Raw genomic sequence first — 21,879 nt, 5'->3', positions numbered from 1 at the left:
GCCTGAAGCAGAAATGGAACAATGTGGGCCTAGGGATAAAGTGTCTCAGTCTTGAAGGCTGTATGCACACCAGAGGCCATTGCCAGGGAGGCTCAGATCTCAGGGTCATTCCCAGGGGCTGCTGGTGAGGCCCAAGGCTAAGGAGCTATCACCAGGATGCCTGGGTTTGAAAGCACAGGAGGAACCAGCCGATTCTAGTTACGGCCTTTAAAGACCTTGGCTCTACCTTCTGTCAAACAAGGACAAGGGACAGTCATGCCATCTGGCTTGCAGAGCTGGAATGTTACCTAAAAGTACAGGGCTGGGAGCAGGACAGCCCAGGGCTAGCTCTCTGTGGCTTCTGCTTCTCTTCCTTCTGTGCCTAAGGAAGACAGTCTAAGACAGTGGCTTACTGGTCCATGCGCCCTGGCATCCAAGGAGAAATGACAGTGTGGCCAGGGCTTCAGGATCTCCCCAAAGCTCGAGCTGGGAGTCCCTCGCTCCCCACTCCCTGCCAGGCAAGGCTGGCCACAGCTGCTTCTGCTCTACCAGCTGGGAGCCTGAGATTGAGCAAGAGACATCACAGACTCTCAAGCCCAGGAACTCAGTGTAGGGCTTTTTTCCACACACCCACCTTGAGCCAGGGTAGCTGAGGCACACATGAGATTCAAAGACACCCCAGGACATTTGCACATTCTTTAGGAATCTGGACAGGGGGCTTGTCCTTACCCCTCTATGTGACAGCAAGTTTTAAAACGTCCCCAACCGCATTTTGCAGATGGATAAACAGACCTGAAAGGGAGTTTCAGTTTGCTCAAACCCACGTGACTCCTGGCCACCCTTTCATCCACACCATCATTAAAGGTCACATTTATCCTGGGCCTGAGTTCACGAGTGTCACACGCTACCCTGTGACTGTGTGTGTGGATGCTGTTAACTGTCCCTGCGGTTCTTTGGTCCAGGTGTTTTATATTCCTTGATACAAACAAAGAAACTGAGGCTGAGGTGGTGTGCCCCAGATCCCAGTCAAGATTGTTCAGGAGTGGAATTTAAATCCAGGCCATAGCTCAGCTACTGGAATTGGCCCTCTGGCCTCCCTGGCCTAGGCTTCAGGCTCCATCTCCCCCACATATACACACTGCTTTAAACAGAAGGTGCCAAGCTTGGAGAAGCACAGAGACTGTCTACAGGAAGCCTCGGAAAGCAGGTGAAAAAGGAGCCTTGTGACTCTTTGTGCATAGCTTTCCAGCTTCCCCCAAGCCCTCTGCATCACGGGAGTCCTGTAGGGTACGCTGGCTACAGTCACGAGGCCCCGCCTATAAGGTAGCATCTTGCATCCCGAGAAGCCTTGGCCACATGCCTGTCCAGTGCCTCAGTCAGGGCAGATTTCGGCTAGAGCTTCAGGCAGGACAGAGCCACATGTTGGCAGGCCAGCCAGCAGCTGTAGCTAGCTGCACGTGACAGACACCTATGTCTCCCTCAGGTGAGCCCTTAACATTCACAAAATCTGAGCATGCATGGATGTTCGCCCTGATGCATCTGCTCACGTGTGTCTCACACACGTGTGTGCTGGCGTGCGTGCGTGAGTGTGTGCGTGACAAATGGCATGGGTAGGTGTTGTTCTGTACGAACATTCATGCTTTGTTCAGCATTGCCATGTGAAGATACTCATTTCCACAAGTCTCAGAGCACTCCCCCCACCACACACGTACATACATACATACATACACACACACACACACCTCACTCACATTCACACCCATCCCCACCAGTACTAACCTGTTTTCTTTGGGTCTGACAGGCTATGAGTCTGTGCTCTCACTCTTCCTCTTGATACCCTCTTGGCTTACTTGCAAAAGCCACTTTGGCTCTTGAGCAGGGCCCTTGCTCTGCCTCAGACAGCTCTGCACTTAGGGTCTAGCTTAAAACAGAGAACCTTCATCCTCAGTGGCACCTGGACTCACACAGCAGGCTTCACTAGCCAGGATATGAAGAGGGCTTGAGGGAAGGGAGCTGAATTCTCCACTGAAAACTGAGATGTGTGTCTGTACTTGCTTGCAGAGCTAGCAAGACAGCTGGACAAATAATAATAATCAAATATTTGCTGTATGGCTGGAAAGGAGATTCATAAAGAGATAGATGAAGAAAAGAAGCATGGAGAAAGGATAGAGTGTATCTTAGTTTTATTTCTGTTGCTGGGACAAATACCCTGACCAAAAGCAATTTAGGTAAGGAAAGGGGTTCATTTTACTTACAACAGGTCATAGTTCCTGATAGCAGGGACCTCAAGGCAGTAACTTAAAGCAGGCCACAGTCAAGAGCAGAGAGAAACAAACATACACATGCCACCTACTTACTTGACTTTAGCTAGCTTCCTTTATTCTTAAACAGTGCTGGGTTTCCTGCCCGGGGAATGGTCTCATTCACAATGGGCTAGGTCGATTAATAATCAATTAGCAGCCAAGACAGCTCCCCACACATGTGCCCACAAGCCAATCTGATCCAGCCAATCCTTCAACTGCTGCTCACCTCTCAGGTAACTCTAGGCTGTATCGAGTTGGCAATAAAAACTAACCAGCAGGGCTGGAGAGAAGACTCGGTGGTTAACAGTACTATCTGCTCTTCCAGAGGTCCTGGGTTCAATTCCCAGCAACCACATGGTGGCTCACAACCATCTATACTGGGATCTGATGCCCTCTTCTGCCATTAAGGCATACATAAAATAAATAAATAATGCTTTACAAAAACAACTTACCAACAGAGGAAAGAGGGCAAGATGGCTAGCTGGTCAAAAAGATGAATGAATAGACAGACAGTCAGGATGAATAATGAGAAGAGTGGATAGATTAATAGGAATGGGTGGAGGAACAGATGAACAGATTAGCAGATGAATGAGTGGAAAAATGTGTGTATGGATGGATAGAAAGAACTGGTGAATGGGAAGCGGATGACTAGATCATGAAGTTTGATGGGTATTCAGACAGAAAATGGATGATGGGAGGACAGGAGGGTAGATGGTTAGAAAAGGGATGGAATAGCAGATGGGCAGAAGAATGCGTGACTAGAAGAATGAATGGATAGATTGGCAAGATGGATGGGTAAAGAGATGAATGGATGGACAGAAGATGGATGAATGGAAGAATGGATGGAATGCTGTTAGATGGACAGATGGATAAAAGGATGAAGGTTAAATGAGAAAACACATGTAAAGAACCTGTTTCTAGAAGCTTCTCTCTCTTTCCAGCTGCTGTTGATTACCTGGCCAAAAACGTGAGCCTGTCCACACAGCGCCGCATGAAGCTAGGGGAACACTCTGCCGTGCTGGGACTTCTCCCTGTGGAAACGGGCCAGGCCTACTAGGGCCCCTGGGGAGACTTTCCCCAGCCAGTGGCCCATCCTATCCCTTCCCAACTCCTGAGCCTCCTCACCTCAGTCCCCTCATCCCCCTGGGGTCTTGGGAGGTCAGGAAAAGAACCCTTTCCCTTCCTACAGCAGCCCTCGGGAGACTGACAGCCAATGTGTTATTTACTCATGGTTAATGACCCACCGTAGCCCCTTGGGTCTGCCTCTCCGTCTATCTCCAGAGAGGTTTGTAGCCATCTTGCAATGATCTCCAGCTCACATCCATCTTCCAGTGTCATGGCCTTGGTCCTGTCTCAGCACAGAGGTTGAGGCTCAACCTGAACCGAGCACCTAGTCATCAGAGGAAAATGGTGCCAAAGAAAAGGCCCTGGAGTCCTTGACCTCTGAGTCCTGGGGCCCTGGCAGCAGGTACAGGTGGAGCTCATGGGTATCTTCAGCCACAGAGCTGGGAGATGTCTCTTGCTTAGCATCAGAACTGCAGCCTCTTTTACTAGACACTGAGATGAACCCCCGGATATCCCCAGGGGAGAAAACAGGTACCATCTCAGCTTTGCCTAGGAATCCAGAGGACTTCGGGACTGTCCTCACACACCCTGCTGAGCGTCAGGAGACCAGGAAGAGATTCTAGCGGGGGGCAGGGCACATGGAAGCAAAGTGTGTCAGCCATGGGCTATCCCAGAATGCCAGGCCCAGGTCCAGCATCAGGGGCTGCAGAACTCCTAGGCTGCAGTCTGATAGAGGTTTATGCACTGCATCAGGGCCTGGGGAACCCACAGCACCTGTCAGTCTCCTCAGCTGGTAGGAGAAGAGAAGGTCTTGAGGTGACAGGAAGCACAAGATAGGCTCAGAGGGTCTGAGGGCGCTCAGCCTTCAAGCATGCACCCCTGGAGTTCTGCACACCGTTTTGCTCGCAGCTGGAACCCAGTGTCATCCATGCTGTCCCTCTGAAAGCAAGACTCCACCTTTCAGCATACAATGCTCTTGATGGCACTGGATGCAGAAAGTCTTCTCAGACTAGGCAGAATTCCTGGTCTACCCCAGAGAAGATGCTCCAGTCTCCTTGGCATCTCAGTGGAAGGCCATGTCCCTGTTCTTTTTTGAGTGGCATTTTTCAGTGCTGCCTGCTCTCAGTTGAAAGGCTTTTGTCATCTCACCAGGCACGGTGCATCTGGGGCACTGTTTTTAAGCCACCATCCCTGGGCAGAGGAAGTTGCCAAAAGTTCCAGCAAAGAGGACAAGGCGCCTTCCTTAAGCATTCTGGGGGCTTTCTTTTTAGAGTTGAGTCTTTGGGGAAATGGATTGCTCAAGTCCTCCAGTTCTCTCCTTCCTGAAGTTCTTCATCACCCTCTATTTATCAAAACTGCATCCATCTTTATCCTCTCCCTCACTATAATCTACACTCGGACCACCTTCATCCAGTGCTGGGATGCCATAGCACCAAATCCAGGAAAACTGGGCCTGCTTGCTTGTCCCCACCTGTACACACGAGGCCACCTGCTGGCCCAATCCATGCCTCTTGCCCTCAGCCAGCAAGACATTCCTAGAGAGGGGGCTGCCACTGAAAAGCCCTCACTGACTTCCTTCTGCCTGGGGAACTGGACTGGCAAGATACTGGGAGACTTGTCTACATGAACATGTGACTGATGATCACCTATTTCTCATCTTTAGACCCATCATCTGAAGCCTGTCCTGGGCCATGACTAGGATGGCTCGTATCGGAGAAGCCTACTCATAACCAGGGACAAAATGACTCTCTGGTAGCATTGGGCATCAGACAGATGGGGCTCATCAGCCCGGTCCAGGTTTCAAGAGAGGAGAGTTGTGGGCTCTTCAAGGTCTAGGAAACCACACTGCCCCTTGGAATCCCAGTTTCCCCCTCGGTAGTTGTCACAGCTGCAAGCACCCCTTTCAGAAGACCAAACGCATCTTCCTCCACATTCCTCGCCCCCTGGACACCTGGCTCTGGGTGCACCTGAGTCTCCTCTCACCCAGTATGATTCAGGAGCAGGGACCTCATGCAGGGGACATCCAAAGGGCCTAGCCCCCACCCAGGGAGCAACATTCCAGTGCTTGGACCAAGCACAGTGATCTTCCCACTGGGGTAAATGCCGCCGAGGCCTGCTTGGAAGAAGACAAAATGACTTTTCATTCCATGCAACACCTCTGAACATTCCCCAAGCCTCCATCTTGGTATAAAACGGGACATGTGTTCTGAGGGGCCCTTGACCCCCCACAGGCTTCCCCAGCCATCTCGTGTTTTTTTTTGTGTGTGTGAATCTGTCCATCTTGGTCTGTACAACTCAGCCTTGTTTGGGCAGCTTGCAACTTCACCAGAGAGGTGATGTCAGTTAGCTGAGAGGCACCAGGCCTCCATCCCTGTGGGTTTGAGGACAGCCTAGAAGAAGGCCTGGCTCCCAGTGGCCAGGCTGGACCAGAAACACCCACCCCCATCACTGTAAATAGAGTCAATAGCAAGATAAGAGGGCATCCTCCACGTCACCTCAAGTAGCTACTGGTTCTTCTGTGGAGGTCCCTCTGAACTCATTGTATGTTAGTTGAATTGTATGGTGTTGTGATGTATGTTTATAGAACATTGGCTTTTTATATATAAATCTATATACTTAAAAAAAAGGAAAGGAAAAGAAAGAGGCCCCACAGTGTGTGTCGTGCTAGTGCCCAGACCATCTGTAGGGATTTGTCTACTGTGTGTTCAGATTATGTATTCCAGCCTTCCTTGGATTCCTCCATATTTTTTTGTCATCTCCTCCACCCCCAATTAGGTAATTCTCTCTTGCTATGAAAATGAAAGTACTGATGGTAAGAGCTAAGCTTCTATTCTCTTATTTTGTACTCAGTTTACCTTTGCCCTTTTAGGGGACCAGAAAAAAAAAGTGAAGGAGACAGAAACTGGAAAACCAGAGGGTAGGAAAGAAGAATGAGGGGAGGGCAGGAGGGAAGGTCAGTTTTGCAGCCGGATGATGGGTGTGGTCCAGGATAGAGCCCAGACTGGCACACTCCACCGAGGTCTGGTATTGTTTCGCATGGGACTGGTAGAGTGTGCTAAGAGTGGAGCTGGGCCTTGCTGAGGGACTCCACAGTTGCCAACCAAGAAGACTTTGTGTAGCTCCTCTGGGGGGGCTGGCATTCTTCGCAGGCCCCTGGACATGTCCCTCCCTATCGGATGCATTGTAGGGTGCACGAGCATCCTACCTTCCGCAGAAGCACCCAGGCAAGACCAAATGGGGGTACTCAGGCTGCCATGTTGGAAATGCTTGAAGACGCCTGCACATTTGATGTTCCACACAGACATGGCAGCCCCCTCCTGGGAAAATACCCTCACAGTGCTGGAGAACATTCCTTTTTCCCTGGTAACTGAAACGTGGTTGCTTCAGCATTTGACTCGCCATTTTTCCTCCACTCGAAGTGAGTGCGTGTGCATGAGGGGTGTGAGTGGGGTGTGCGCGTGTGGGCGGGTGTCTAAATATAATCGCACCATAATTTATTCAGCTATATGGAGTAGTAGACTAGAAAGACAAACTGGTATTTGCTTTAACTACCTGCTGCTTGTAAGCGCTGCCTCTGTAACTCAGGCGTAACTGTCATACATTAAAAGAAATTAAAAAACATCGTGAAGGTTCCGTGTCCTCAGTTGACTGCCATCCCGTGGTTGGGACCAGGATGTCTGGGAGCCGCACAATGGGTTGGCATGGGAATGATTCTCTTGCACCCTGTGTTGGTCAGGGCAACAGAACTGATAAACTGAATATATGAATACACATATGTATACACACACAGAGAAAGAAAGATTCCCTCAGAGCTGTACCTAGCCACTTGGGTTTTAGCCAATTCCAGACACAGGCAAGTTGGCCACCACAAGTCTAGCTGTTGTCAACTTGACACACAAGCATATCTCCTTTGCTATCAGGAGTACGGTGCATACCCACCCCTCCCCCACTGCACATGACCACCCAGTAACAAGAAGTCATTGGCATGCTGTTTGAGCCTCTTTGGTATTAATAAGTACCAATGCAGATCAACAAAGCTCCACAAAGGTAGCTACTGAGCATTTCTGTGGGCTCAGGGGAGCAGCCAGAGGCCGAGAATGGGGGAACCTCTGAGCAAACGCTGAGCTGAGTGAGAACCTTCGGTGGCTCTCAATCTGCCTAGGCCAGAATTCAGAAGCATCTGCTTCCCTAAGAGCAGCACCATATGTAGCCGGTGATTTAAGGGCCCTTAGAGATGGCAACAGAGCCCAGGAGAGGGTCCCAGAGGGGAGGAGTAGCAGGGTCTAGCTTAAAACAGTTTTGACCAAGAGCGCTGAGTGTGCAGGCTGGCTTTCTGTCCCATGTCAGTCATTGACCGAGAGAGGAGGGATAGGGGACTTCCCTGCACAGCATCTCCAACTGAAATGACCCTTGCGTGCTACAGACAGGGCGCTATGGGGCCTGTCTTAGGGTTCCTATTGCTATGAACAGACACTACGACCACGACAACTCTTACAAAGGAAAGCACTTAATTTGTGCTGGCTTACACTTTCAGAGGTTTAGGCCTGTCATCATGGCGGGAAGCATAGCGGCATGCAGGCAGACATGGTGCTGGAGAGGGAACTGAGAGTTCTACATCTGGATCTGCAGCAGGAAGGGAACTGGCTTGAGCTTCAAAGACCTCAAAGCCCACCCCCTAGGGACACACCTGGTCCAAGAACACTGCACCTACCCAGCAAAGTCATCCCCACTAAAAGCCTTACTCCCTATGAGCCTACGGTGGCCTTTTTTTTTTTTCAAACCACCACAAGCCCTTAGCAGCAACCTGCACTTTGGTTTGGGGACAGATGCACTGGTTTGTTTTAGGGGACCTGGGCAGAAAGGAACAGGCAGCAATCTGTTCCATGAGTGTGTGGTGGCCTAATGGCTGGGAAGCCCAAGCCACCCCAAGGTGCTGGTTTCCTTACATGAAGTTCTGAATAGGAAGGAATTGGTATAGAATGGTATTGGGGGAGGGCAGCATTGGTCAGCCATTCCTGATGACCTGAACCCATCTAGCCAAGGCCAAGCAGAACCGGGAAGAAGGCTGAGAGTGCCCTGAGCCTGAGACCAGTTGGAAGCTACTCTCATTGTACCTTCTCCACAGAGTCCTTGTGTGTACCGAGCCTCATACACGCTCTTGATGTTATAACTGGTGATCTCAACCACAGCCAATCAGTATCCTTAACCCTCAGTTAAGATTTGGGGACAGTCAAGGACTCCCCAGGTTCTAGCCTCAGCTCTGCATGAGACTGGCTGTGGGGCCTGAGGCTGTTTTCTTTCCCCACTTGGACTGGATCTCCCGTGTTTTAGAAAGCAGGCTAGATAGCGTCTAAGGGCCTTCCAGGTTCCCATGGAGATCCTCTGAACTGAAGATTGGACCCAAAGGCAACCCACAGCAACCCACAGAATAAGATCCCAAGATACAGACTTTGCCCTCAGGGACCCAGAGAGTTTCCTGACCCGCTCCTAGGAAGTGTTCTTAATAATTATTTTTTTTCTGACAACCTTTGACTATGTCCGAGGGAAAACTGAATGGCCTTTAAGAGGACACACTAGTGCCTGGTGTAAAGTCAGATTTCTGTGTACGAAGACAAAGAACGGGTTTACCTTAGACAGACACTTGTATGTGTCAGCCATTTCTGTGATATGCTGCATAACACTGCAGCCTAGGTGGTTTCACGGCACAGTCACCTTATGGTGGGTCCATTTTCAAGCCTTCCTGTGGATGAAATTGAGCAGCAAGAGGCTAGAGGCTGCTCAGACACCAGACACATGGAGCCTCTGAGGTGGGAGAGGTAGCCAAACAGGCTAGCCCGATCTCAACTGTTGTATAATCTGATCTTCCTACAAGCTTCGGGCACTCTGTCCTCACCCTTCCTCAGGCTGCATGATCTATTCTGAGCAGAGCAGAGGTTTACTTTCATAATCCCGGCCATGTGAGCAGCTGCTGGGAGGAGTGGGGCTAATTTCTCGGAGGCTTAGGGGAATGGGCTCAAATCTCCAGCCACCTCTACTGCCTCCCCTCAAAGAACTTAAACATGGTCCCTCTGATCAGGCCTCACCTTTGGGCCCAGGTCCCTTCTGTGAGACCATAGGCAAGTCACTTCTCCCTCAGTGGTCCCACCCTTCAAACAGAAATAAAGTCTGTCCCTCTGTGTCTGAAAGACAGGCAACAACCCCTCGGTTTGTTGGTTCAAACACCAACAGCTTGAGGGGTGGGGGATGTCCCTCATCACCGTTTATTAGAATCTTAGTCCTATTTCTGTTGCTATAACAAAATACTCAAGATGGGGAATTCATAGAGTGGGCATGGCTAATGTGATGGCTTAGCAAGTAAAAACGATTGCTGGTCACACCTGGAGACCTGAGTCCAATCCCAGAGTCCAAGAAGGCATGGACTGGCTCCACAAAGGTGCCCTCTGACCTCCACACTCATGCTGTGGCATGCACACCCACACATACATTGAGTACATACATGCAGTGATAATTTTACTTTAAATCTGGACATTGGTTTGGCTTATGGTTGTGGAGTCTGAAGAGTTCAAGGGTGCACCGTGTAGGGCTTCCTGCCACACAACAACATGATGAGATGGGCTATGTAGCAAGATGGGCATAAAAAGGTAAGGTGGGTTGAGCATAGCCAATGAGAGAGCGTTTGCCTAGCATGTGCAAGACCCCAGCCCCGCAAAGACAGATGTTCGTCTAGTTGCTTTTCTGATCACCGTGACACAATACCTAATAAAAAAGCAGCTTGAGGAGGGCTTGCTTTGGCTGATCGCAGTTCAGAGGGGAACTGGGACTGTCCTTCAGAACGACGTCATTCTTTCTTAACTTGCTTGTTTCTGGTTATCTTAGCACGGCAACAGAAAAGTCATCGACACGCATTTGGTGAGTCCGAGGTCCTAGAGTGAAGTGTCTCAAAAAGTGGTAGGTGGTGCCTGAAATATGACACCAAAGGGTGGTTCTCTTCCCTCCACATGCTTGCTCACCTGCCCATGTGTGTGCACTTGAGCATAAGAACACACACACACACACACACACACACACATGCACAATGAAAATCACTTTCAAGATCCCGGAAGTCTCCATCACAGTGGGCTAGAGAGGGTTCACTGCCAGCTACAAGAAATATTAGTGAGAGGTCACATGGACAGAAATGGCTATCTCTATAAACTGAGAGTCGCCGTGTGTGACAGTAAAGTGGGGCTTACCTCCTTTAGTGACAAGAACTGAACCCCACTGAACCCCAAGTGAGCTTGCAGAACTGGTTCCTCTTCATATGAGAGACCATTCCATACCCACAAGTGACCCGCACTGTCCAGATCTGTTCTGCTGGGCCCAGATCCTATGAGATGTTCAGTGAGTGTTGTCTGATTGCCTCACTTGTGTAACAGTGAAAACTCCCACAGAGGGACAGGCGACAGTCAGAACCTGCAGGTCTGACTGAATTTGTTCTTGGGCCTACAAAGAGGGCCTGTATCTTAGTTAGCATTTCTGAAACACCATGACCAGAAGCAACCTGGAGAGGAGAGGGTTTATTTCATCCTACAGCTTGTAGTTGGTCAACTAGAGAAGCCATAGCAAGAACGTGGAGGCAGGAACGTGGAGGCAGGAACGTGGAGGCAGGAACCTGGAGGCAGGAACCTGGAGACAGGAACCTGGAGGCAGGAGCCTGGAGGCAGGGACTGATACAGAGGCCACAAAGGAGTGCCGTTTACTGGCTTTCTCTGACTGCTTTCTTATACAACTCAAGACTGCCTGCCCAGGGGTAGGATAGGTCTTCCCACATCAATTATTAAGACAATACCTGTAGGCCAGCCTTATGGAGGCATTTTCTTAGCTGTGGTACCCTCTTCTCAGATAATGCTAGCTTGGGTCAAGTTGACATAAACTAGGCAGCATCACTTTAAAGTACCAAAGATCCAGTCTGGCTATGGGTACACTTACTTCCATTTATTTTTCCATGTCTCACTCCGAGTCCCCTGACATCTCATGACCAAGGCAAATGTCAAAGCCAACCTCAAAGACAAGGGGCAGAGAATGTACTTGCGACCTGTCTTGAGGTAGGATGGAGAAGGATGGAGTCCTGATTTTATCACTGAGGAGCAAAGAACTGATACATATTGTCCCTGTCTGCTCTGACCTCCTCTGCTCCTTTGAGCAGAGTTAATCAACAACAGTTACTTCCCAGAGGGCTGAAGCCCTTGGTGTCCCTTTTTCCTGTCAAACTGACTCAAAGCAGACATCTAGGCCTCCAAGAGAGGACATTGAAACCATGGAGGAGTGAGGACTAAAGGTCAGAGAATCTGAGTAAGGGTAAGTTATTGAGTCACCAGTAACTGTCCTTCAGAACAAAGCCATTCTTCCTTACCTTGCTTGTTTCTGCTTATTTTTAGCAAGGCAACAGAAAAGTCTCTAATACACATTTGGCGAGTCCCGGGATATGAGTGTGTCCCCAGGAATATCCCAGGTACAGGGTTCAGGTAAGGCTCAGGGTAGAGGAGAATGGCTTCCCTGAGATCTTGCAGTGGGCCACATCCTCCTTACCCTTTACTGAGGTCCCATGTTAGCTGCCTGTACCGTAAAGACCATTGTTTTTCTGTGACAGACACCTCCTAAGCACTATTTGCCTATAGTCTTCAGAGAGGCACCCTGAAGTCAGCCTATGTCCCAACCTAGGCACCACGACTAACTAATCTCACGAAAGATGACCAGCTTTCCCTGAGGACTTGGTTTAACTTCATGCAGAATGCTTGATGATGGCATCAACCTCCAAGATGTTTGGGGGATTCAAAAAGGTCATGTGATTTCCTTATGGCTGTCAAACTTACTGGTCACATGACCTCTTACTACAGAATGCTCACTTACTTTATACGGATGAACCAGGGGCTTCCTAGCAGCTGGTGGAAAAATCAGAAGCCTACTGAGTAGCATATGTATTGATAGTAACGAGAAGAGAAGAGACGTGCTAAGGAAAGGTCCAATATTATAAGTAATTTCTCCTTGGTGTCTTCCAAAGAGGCTACTGGATGATAATAAATGACAACTCAAAATTAAACCTTTGAATTATGTAAAGATTTACTGTAAGGGTTTGCTTATCATAAACATCCTCAGGTAAAAGGTGAGGAGGAGAGAAAAATAAAACAATAGACACGTTTCTTAAGGGTTTCTCCTGTTTGGAGGGTCATTTAGGAATCACCAGAGATGGAAAGTAATGCCACCAAGAAAGTCACACAGAACATAGATTTGTAAAAACTGGGTTGGTGGGGCTGGGGAGATAGCTTAGTACTTAAGTACTTAGTACTTAAGCAGTCATGCTGCTCTATCAGAGGACTAAGGTTCAGTTCCAGCACTCACATGACTGCTAACAACTACTGTCTTATATGTCCTTTCCAGAAGATCTGGTGCCCTCTTCTAGCCTCTGTGGGCACTACAATCACAAGGTGTACACACATGCAGCCAAACATTCATACATATAAAATAAAAATAAATAAACAAACTTTCAAAAAGCTGAGTAAATATTACATGGCAAAGAGCTGTACAATACACACTTTAGGAAGCTTTCTAGAATGTAATTAAAAAGCTATTCCATAAATTTTCTATAACAGTTTTGTTATGGTCTTAACAATCTCTGCCCTTTAAAGTCTGTTTAGGCCTTTTACATTTAATATAATGACTAACATGATTGGATTTAGATCTAACACTATGTCGTGTTCTGTTTGTAACTTACTTTTGTTTGTCTCTTTGTTTTATCACTTTGGATTGGTCTTAGGTTTTGTGGGTTTGGTGGGACTTCTGTTTGTTTCTTTAGGTATTAGGGATCCAGCACAGGGCTTCAGGCATCCTAGGCAAGAGCTGCTAAGCTACAGCCCTAGCCCTCAAGTTGTTTCAACATACCTTAGCTCATTTATTGCTTTGTTTTGTTCTTTAAAATCTTTCTAAAATTTTTTTTAACTATTATTGTGAAGACATGTATGCCACAACACACACCTGGAGGTCAGAAGACAATTTTGTGGATGTGATTATCTCCTTCCACCTCTATGTGGGTTCTGGGCATTGAACTCAGGTCTCCAGATTTGCTTTGCAAATTCCTTTAACCTTGAGCCATCTCACCAGACCCTTATTTTTTTAAATATATTTTATTATTATTAATAGGTTTGTTATGAAAATTTTATACATGGATCTCATTGTACTTTGCTCAGCTTCATTTGTCACCTTAAAAAAAATTTTTAGGGTGAGTATAAGTAAAATTACGTTTGTATAATGTACATATGTAGATGTAACTTTTCACCTAGAATTAACATTTTTGCCTACCAAAAACTAAAACTAAAAATAAAACAAAGAAGGCAAGTAGAAGCCAGAGATACTGGTAGGTAGCTTACAAACCCAGGATGGTTCCTAAAACACAAGATTATCTGACCCAAGATATGAGCCCAAGGCTGATATTGTGTTTTGAGTGGGATCGGGAAGGAGTTTGTGCCATCACACAGAGGCTGTATGCCCGTGAGCTCATCAGCCATGACTGTCAAGACCCGTCAACGTGATGGAATTTCTCCGTTTGATCAAAATCAATCAGGTTCTTTCCAGGAACAGCGGGATGTGGCAGGATACCCGTTTTCATTCAGGCACACTCTTACACTGTGTCTTCTTCCGGTCTGGGCAGCCAGCCTGGAAATAGGGATGGGCCTAAGTGTCTGATGGAGACGTGACATCAGGAGTGGTGTGTCCCAGCAAGTAGCTGTACCATGGGCCCAGCCTGGAGACAAGGAAGAGGTCTGGGACTGGGGACAGGAACAACCAGAAGAGTGACTTTGGAACCTCATTTGCTACTGGGTAGCCCTGGCCTGGGACTCACTCCACACAGACATCTGCTCACCTGTACAATGTGTGTGCCGTTACTTACATCACAGGACACACTGAGGGTCATCCAAGAGATACTGAGTTCCAAGGCCCCAAAGGCACAAGAGGCTCACTCAGGGTCAACAGCCAGGGATGGAGGCAGCTCTCATAATTCTGAGACTAGCGCCTTTCCTGCACACTCACTCATTCCATCCATCAGTCACCCATTTGTGGTAAAAGACTAGAAGGGTGACGTAGAGAAAGATCATGGATTTTATTCTAAGAGAGTGGGACAGTCCCAGGAGTCTTCAGAGGTGGGTGCAATGTGATTTATGTTAGAAAAGAGTAATTGTCACGTGGAGGCAAGCATGCAGGAAGAGAGGAGGGCATGTGAGGGATTTAGCTGGCGTTTCAAGTTTGCCTGAGAAGAAAAGTGATCTAAGGTCTGGCCATTTCAAGTTTAAAACAAAGATGGATCCGGCAAAGGGACCTGCAGAGTCTCAGCTGGGGAGAATGGTGAACACGACAAAGTGCCAAGGACTTAGTAGCCATTCTGAGAAATGTCCCAAGCAGAGAATCTAGAACACAGGAGCCCTCAGCTATGAGTAAACACTGACACAGCCTCTATGCTTGAAGACTGCCAGAAGTTTTTGTTTACAATTGGCTCACTTCTACACACCAGTTAGAATTAGCTAGAATCATCTTCTTATGGGCTGGACTCTCTAACCAGGTGGAGTGAGCAAGACTGGTTCCAAGCCTCCAGCTCTCCTAGCTCAGGAACCATATTTTATCTATGTTTAGCATAGCTTCATGACCAGTCTGGGGAGTTCTGGAAGCTCCCTGGCTGGCATCCTCAACTAGAACAAAGGGATTGAGAAATGGGACAGAGTTACCTCTACTGAACCCGGGGATATATAATATAGAATGCTGGTACTTCCCAGAGCAGTAGGGAACTGATTGGTCACTAGACAGGGCCTCCAGATGACCTGCTCACAATGTCTTCTACACAGGGCTCTGCTATAAGCACATTGATGGTGTCAGCCCAGGCTCCTGCTGTTGGGATCAAACAGAGCAGGAAGTTAGGGCATAGCCCTGTCTATTGACTGTTTTGCCCCAATCATTCAGAACCTCTTAGATGGAGCTCAGGAAGCATCACCGTTATTATTATCATTATTATTATCATCATCATCATCCTCTTCATCATCATCACGACCACCATCATCATCAACAGCATCCTCATCATTATGATCATCACCATAACTACCATCACCACCACCATCATCAACCATTTGTGGTGGTTTGAAAGAGAATGGCCCCCATAGGCTCATATATTTGAATGTTTGGTCCCCAACTGATTGAACTGTTTAGGAAGGATTAGAAGGCGTGGCCTTGGAGGAGGTGTGCCACTGGGGGTGGGCATTGAGATTTCAGAAACCCATACCAGGCCCAATCTCTCTCTCTCTCTGTCTCTCTCTCTGCCTCCTGCCTGCTACTTTTCTAGCACCATGTTACCATGCTTGCCTGTGTGCTGCCATGCTTCCCACAATGATGATAATGGACTAATCCTCTCTAACTGTAAGCAAGTCAGCGATTAAAGGCTTTCTTTTATGAATAGCCTCGGTCATGGTGTCACTTCACAGCAACAGAACAGTAACTAAGATGCCACCACCATCAGCGTCATCACCAGGAACATGCTGGTCACTCTTTTGGTCACTTTGGGTGGAAGGGACCTATTTTACAAGTGGGAGCTGAAGCCCAAAGTAGATGAGTCTATCTCTTGGTCCAGAGTACCTTCTGACATCCTTGAATAAACAGATGTTAGCCAAGTTTCCAGAAGATGCCTAGTACAGTCCTTCTGGGAGGAGGATCTTAATTCTAGCTTTAACCTCAAAAACTCAAAAAAATTTTCTGCACCTTTGACAAGTGACTAATAAACAACTCTGAATGAACTTGATGTATCAAGTATCAAGTATCAAGTATCAAGGGTGAACCTGCCGTATCACCCTGCAGAGCTGGTTTTCCTCCTGGCACCCCAACTCTTTTACATGAAGGGTTGACACTGGGCTAAGCCCTCTGCTTACATTATTTTAAGGGCCGGCAAATTTTTCCCTGAGGACCCAGGTAGCAAATATTGTAGGATTTTTGTGGATCAGGATGTTGCATTCTATACAGTTCAACTTCATCATTCTAGAAAAGCAGCCACCTGGAGGCCCAGGAGCGAGCTGTGTGCCAGCAGCACTTTCTTTTTCTTTTAATTTTTCCTTTATTCTCCATATATGAGTGTTTTGTCTGCATGTATGTGCACCACACGAATGTAGCTCCCCTGGAGGCCAGAAGAGGGCAATAGATCCCCTCAACCTGGAGTTACTGACAGCTGTGAGACAGCATGTGGATGTGGCTCATTTTCCAACAGTTAAGAAATGTTCCCTGAAGGTGGGTGCATTGGCACATGCCTTTAATCTCAATGCTCAGGAAGCAGAGGCAGGCAGATCTCTGAGTGAGAGGCCAGCTTGGTCTATAGAGCAAGTTCCAAGACATCCAGGGCTGCACAGAGAAACTCTATCTCAGAAAAAAGAACGAAAGAGAGAGAAAGAAAGAAAGAAAGAAAGAAAGAAAGAAAGAAAGAAAGAGAAAAAGAAAGAGAGAAAGAGAAAGAAAGAAAGAAAGAAAGAAAGAAAGAAAGAAAGAAAGAAAGAAAGAAAGAAAGAAAGAAAGGAAAGGAAAGAAAGAAAGAGAGAGAGAAGCTCCCTAGCTGTATGGCTGCGGCAGGAGGACATGTGTATATAAATTTTATTATTACCTCATTTTTAAAGAGGAGAGGTCATAAAGAAGTTAAGAAGTCTGGGGGTGTGGCACAGTTTGAAATGTGCTTGCTGCTCAAGCTTGAGGACCTCGGCTCAGATCCCCAGCACTTGTGTAAAGGCTGAGTGTGGTGGTGTGCTTCTGTGGTCCCATCGCTGGGCAGAGACATAAGGCTCCCTGACCTCACTAGCCAACTACTCGAGCCAAACTAGCAAATGACAGAGTCAATTAGAGGCTGTGTCTTAAAAGATTAGGTGAAGAGCTGGTCAGGCTCAGCAGGCAGATACTTGTGGACAGGCCTAACTACCTGGGTTGAGCTTCCAGGTCCTACAAGGCAGCAGAAGAGAGCATATATGTAAGCGCCCCCCCTGTGAGCATGAGCACACTTACACATACCTGTACACATGCACATTCCTGTGCACACCTGTGCTTGTGACATACACCTCCTTCACATACGCATACCCCTGCTCTAACGCTCACACACAATTAATTAAGAATTGCAGAGACCCTCTTGCTGCCTTTTGGCAAAGCAGGAAGGTGCCACTACACTGAGGAAGTATGTGGTAGAGAGAAGGTAGAGAAAGAGAAGCTGAGTGGTTTGTGCACCATGAGGAGAGACTGAACTGGAAAGGATCATCCTGATGTGTGGAGCCTGCACTGACACCTGAGGCCATGGTGATGTTCTGGCTTGTGCTGCCACTGAGTGTCATGTCTGGGTCCACAGCTGTGCAGCAGCAGAGGTCTGTGCCGATGTCTGCAGCCCACAATACTACCAAAGGCCAGGTGGGTGTTCACCAGCTGCAGCTGATCCCAAGAGCATGAGAGCAGTCAAGGTGGCCCCACCCCTCACTGGCTGCAGCACTCAGAAAATGGACCCAGCCCAGAGGTGGATGAGGTGGTGTGGGTGTGGAAGAACAGCCTGTGAGGGCAGGGATGAGCACTGGAGAGCTGGTCTTGCTCCTTGCTGACTACTGCAGGCAGGAGGGCTGGCCCTGCCCCTCACCTGGGCAAAGCAGGAGAGCTGGTCCTGGTGGTGTGGGCACAGGAGAGCTGGAGGCTCTCCTACCAACTCAGCTACCACCCAGGCCCAGATCCAGGGCTTTGAGTTGGCCCACCCCAGTATCTACCCCATATGTGAACTGTGACAGGGGCCAGTCCTGCAGAACCAAAGCTGAAGGATCTCCATGACACAATGTAACAGCAGGATATTGGAAAGAAGTCTTGGTGATGATACAGTATTGCTAATGTAGCAGAAGCTGAAGCCACAGACCAGACCAATGTCTCATTGCAATAAACATTTGCAAGTCTGGGCAAAAGGGTATATTGTGTGGCTCACAGTGACACAGCTTCCACAGTGAGATTTTTGTTTGGTTGGGGTTTGTTTGTTTGTTTGTTTCTTTGTTTGTTTGCTTGTTTTTCTTTTGTGTGGGAGGATGCAAGGGCAGAGAGTGAATGTGGCAAGATGGAGAGATGAGTGGGATCAGGGTGCATGATGTGAGATTCACAAAGATCAATTAAAAGTTTTTTTTTTTAATTACAGTGGAGAGTGATTAAGGAAGACAACTTATGTCTACCTCTGTCTTCCACAAACATGTGTACATGTACATAGAGAGAGAGAGAGAGAGAGAGAGAGAGAGAGAGAGCATAGACAGAGTAAAGGCATTGGATGGGATCCCACAGCTAGCCAGTGGCAAGGGAAACCATTTTGAAGCACTAGGACTCCGGAGCCAGGCTCTTCAGCATACAAGCCCAGAAAAGGAAGTGAGGTACAGAAAAGAGGTCACAGCTCACAGTGGAGCCTATCGTCAGACACTTCCCAGGCCCACTAACTGGGCCCAGGTACAAGGTAGGACTTCACCCTTCCTGATGGCTCACTGTCTTCCACTCAGCACACCTCCAGATGTGCGAGGTGAAGGTGGGGGCGGGGGGGAGGAGACGGGAGGGGGGGGGGGGGGGGGGGGGAGTGCACAGTGTGCGCTCACTTCCTTTGCACTCCCACATACAGGGCTTCCATATCCCCGAGATGTCCACCTGCTTTTTATGAATATAAGTGGATCTGTGACAAGCATTTCAGCTGCATAGGCGCCATTCATACATGGGGACAATTTTACTAGATAATAGACCATCGCGCAGGATACAATTTAAATTAAAAAATGCAATTTTCACCTTGAAATGAACAAATGATTACAATTTCTATACAAATTAAGGCATTCAGCCTCTCTTTCAGTAGTGGCACCAGCCCATGAAATATGACATAATTACCATGAAATACATTTTCAAATATTTTGATTTTTTTGTCCGCCGCTTTTTAAAAAACATAGGCCGCCTTCTAGCTCTCCGGGTGTGTGCTGGCATTTTCCCACCTTCTGGGAAAAACACATTAAAAAGAAAAGCCGAAGCCCCCCCCAGAAGATGAAGTTGGCCCCCTCCCTGCCCTCCCCTCCTCCTGCCGCCTCACCCCTCCGAGCCCCCTGCCCTCCCCTTCCCCTGCCTTGGCTCAGAGATAAAATTGAAAAAAGGCAGACAGGAGGAGAGGAGACGCAGACGACCAGTTCCAAAGCCTGAGATTTATCTAAGTTGCTACGCTTATCTGCAGGATCGCATCTGTTGGTTATCTCCAGCCAACCACTCATCTCGCTCCCCTCTGGAAAGCTCTCCCCTGGCCCGTGCATCTCCCCCCACCCCAGCCCCCGCCCCCCACCTCCACTCTTATTTTCTAATTATTCCCCCCCACACCCCCGCTCCGTTGTCTCTTTGTGGCTAGAGAGGAAAGGATTGAGCACACACAGCCTGTGGCTTGATCTGGTCTGATGGAACTTTCAGGGATCAAAAGGCAGAGATGGGGAGAAGCAGTCAGTGGTCTTGGCTCCTCGTCCCTGGGTGGAGTTCTTGTGACATTGGTGAAGGTCATTCCTATCCTGCTCTGCCTGGTCCCTGTAGCTGTCTGTAAGGCCGTCTTGAATGGTCCATCCCCTTGGCCTGAGCTTGGGCTAGGTTTCTTGGGCAGAGACCTAAGGACAGACCTTTGGCCTTTTCTCTGAGCTTGCTTTTGGTTCTGAGCCTCCCGTGGTCACCTTTGTGATAGGTTTCAGAACTCCCAGCTCCACAGTACCTGTTCTCTCAGGACTTGGCTTCCACCTGCTGCTGGTTCCATGACATCCTCTCTAGCCCCCTGAAGAGTAACTGTTCAGGCTCTTCCTTGGGCTCCTATTCAGCTGGTGCAGCAGGCCAAAGTTTCTTCTTCCTCAGCTTGGCAGTCTCCCCACCTTCTCTGGGAGATGAAAACAGCTCCACCAGAGTCCCTCCAGTCTGCTTAGCTGGCCCTGCCTCCACAGTGCCGTCACCTGCTTTCGATGCACTTGTAGCTTCCAAGTGTCTGACGGGGAGGACTTCCCGAACGGGGATGCACCCAGCCCTTCATGGGGAAAGCAAACATGTATTATAGACCAAGGTAGAGAACTGTCAAAGCAGCCACGCCTCCCCGAGGCTTATTTAGAAGGTGCTTTGTGTGCTTAAACCATCCTTTTGCTCTGACCCAAACTTCCCTACACTCTGCCCTTCCAGGTAACACCAGGATTATACTGTGCTTCATAAAGCAAGACAGGACATCTTAGTGAAATGAGAATAGATTTTAAGACCAAAGACACCAGGTTTCAGAGTTAAGCCCTTTTGTTTTGTTTTGGTTTGGTTTGGTTTGGTTTGATTTGGTTTGGTTTTTCAAGACAGGATTTCTCTGTGTAGCCTTGGCTATCCTAGACTTGTAGACCAGGCTGTCCTCGAACTCACAGAGATCCACCTGCCTCTGCCTCCCTGAGGGCTGGGATTATAGGCCTTGTGCCACCATGCCTGGCTAATTGCTCTCCCTGTCTTGTAACCTTGGTCAAATCTCCTGGCCTCTGTGCCTCAGTTTCCCAGCTGTAAGATGGGGTCATGAATCTTTCTCTGCTGGGAGACTGGAGAAAGGCCTTCAGCAATGCCCGGTGGGTCAGCAGCAGCATACACTGCTGTTCTCGTTCTCTGGCCCTCCACTTGCTAAGGAATTTAGAGACGGTTAAACAACCCAGGTCCAGCCAGATGGCTTGGCAGATAGAAACGCTTGCTGAGCACCCCTGATGGCCTGAGTTCAATCACTGAAACCCACAACAAAAGATGAGAATGGAGCTGATTGCCAAGAGTTTTCCCCTGACCTCCAGTCTTCGTTGTGGGACACACACACCTACCCACCCCCCCACACACCCCCACATTTACATACACATCAGAGTCATAGACACACATACATGATAGCGATAATAAAACACTGCTTAAGAAATCAAGAATGGAAGCTGGAGAGAGGGCTCAGAGGTTAAGAGCGCTGTCTGCCCTTCCAGAGGTCCTGAGTTCAATTCCTAGCAACCATATGGTGGCTCACAACCATCTATAATGAGATCCAGTGCCCTCTTCTGGTGTGCAGGCACACATGCAGAACATTGTATACACAATAAACATACCTTTTTGGTTGTGAGTCTATCCTTTAATGGCTGAGCCACCTAAATATATCTCATTGATTGGCTGGAGAAGTGTTTGTGAACTCTATCACACAAGTAAAAAGAAAAGTGAGAGAGAGGGAGGGGGAAGTACCATGATGCTCTCTGTGGTCTTAGCTCTGCAGAGACAGAAATAAGAAGATCCCTGTGGACTGGGCCTGGTGGCTCTGGCTTTTAATCCCAGCACTAGGGAGGCAGAGACAAGCTGATCTCTGTGAGTTCCAGGCCGGCCTGGTATAGAGAGTGAGTTCCAGGACACCGGAGCTATGTAGAGAGAGGCTGTCTCAAAGAAGAAGGGAAGGAGGGGGAGGAAAAGAGGAGGAGAAAAGAAAAAGGAGAGGAGGGGA

At 48.4% G+C, this 21,879-nt stretch overlaps 1 protein-coding gene across 2 annotated transcripts in view; it reads left to right on the top strand.

Annotated features, from left to right (window-relative positions):
- Pax7 (paired box 7) overlaps window positions 1–6,968 on the top strand; it is a 95,350-nt gene extending 88,382 nt beyond the window's left edge. For both annotated transcript variants that reach the window (XM_055611507.1, XM_055611506.1), the window contains exon 9: window positions 3,224–6,968. In XM_055611507.1, the coding sequence (XP_055467482.1) occupies window positions 3,224–3,339 (116 nt within the window). In that variant the 3' untranslated portion in view covers window positions 3,340–6,968. The remainder of the gene's footprint in view (window positions 1–3,223) is intronic.
- The last annotated feature ends 14,911 nt before the right edge of the window (window positions 6,969–21,879 follow it).

This window comes from Psammomys obesus, unplaced genomic scaffold (assembly GCF_907164565.1).
Source record: "Psammomys obesus unplaced genomic scaffold, mPsaObe1.curated_primary_1811, whole genome shotgun sequence".
Taxonomy (NCBI): Eukaryota; Metazoa; Chordata; class Mammalia; order Rodentia; family Muridae; genus Psammomys; species Psammomys obesus.
Note: the sequence above shows the minus strand (reverse complement) of the source record. Positions and strands in the feature narration are given on the sequence as shown.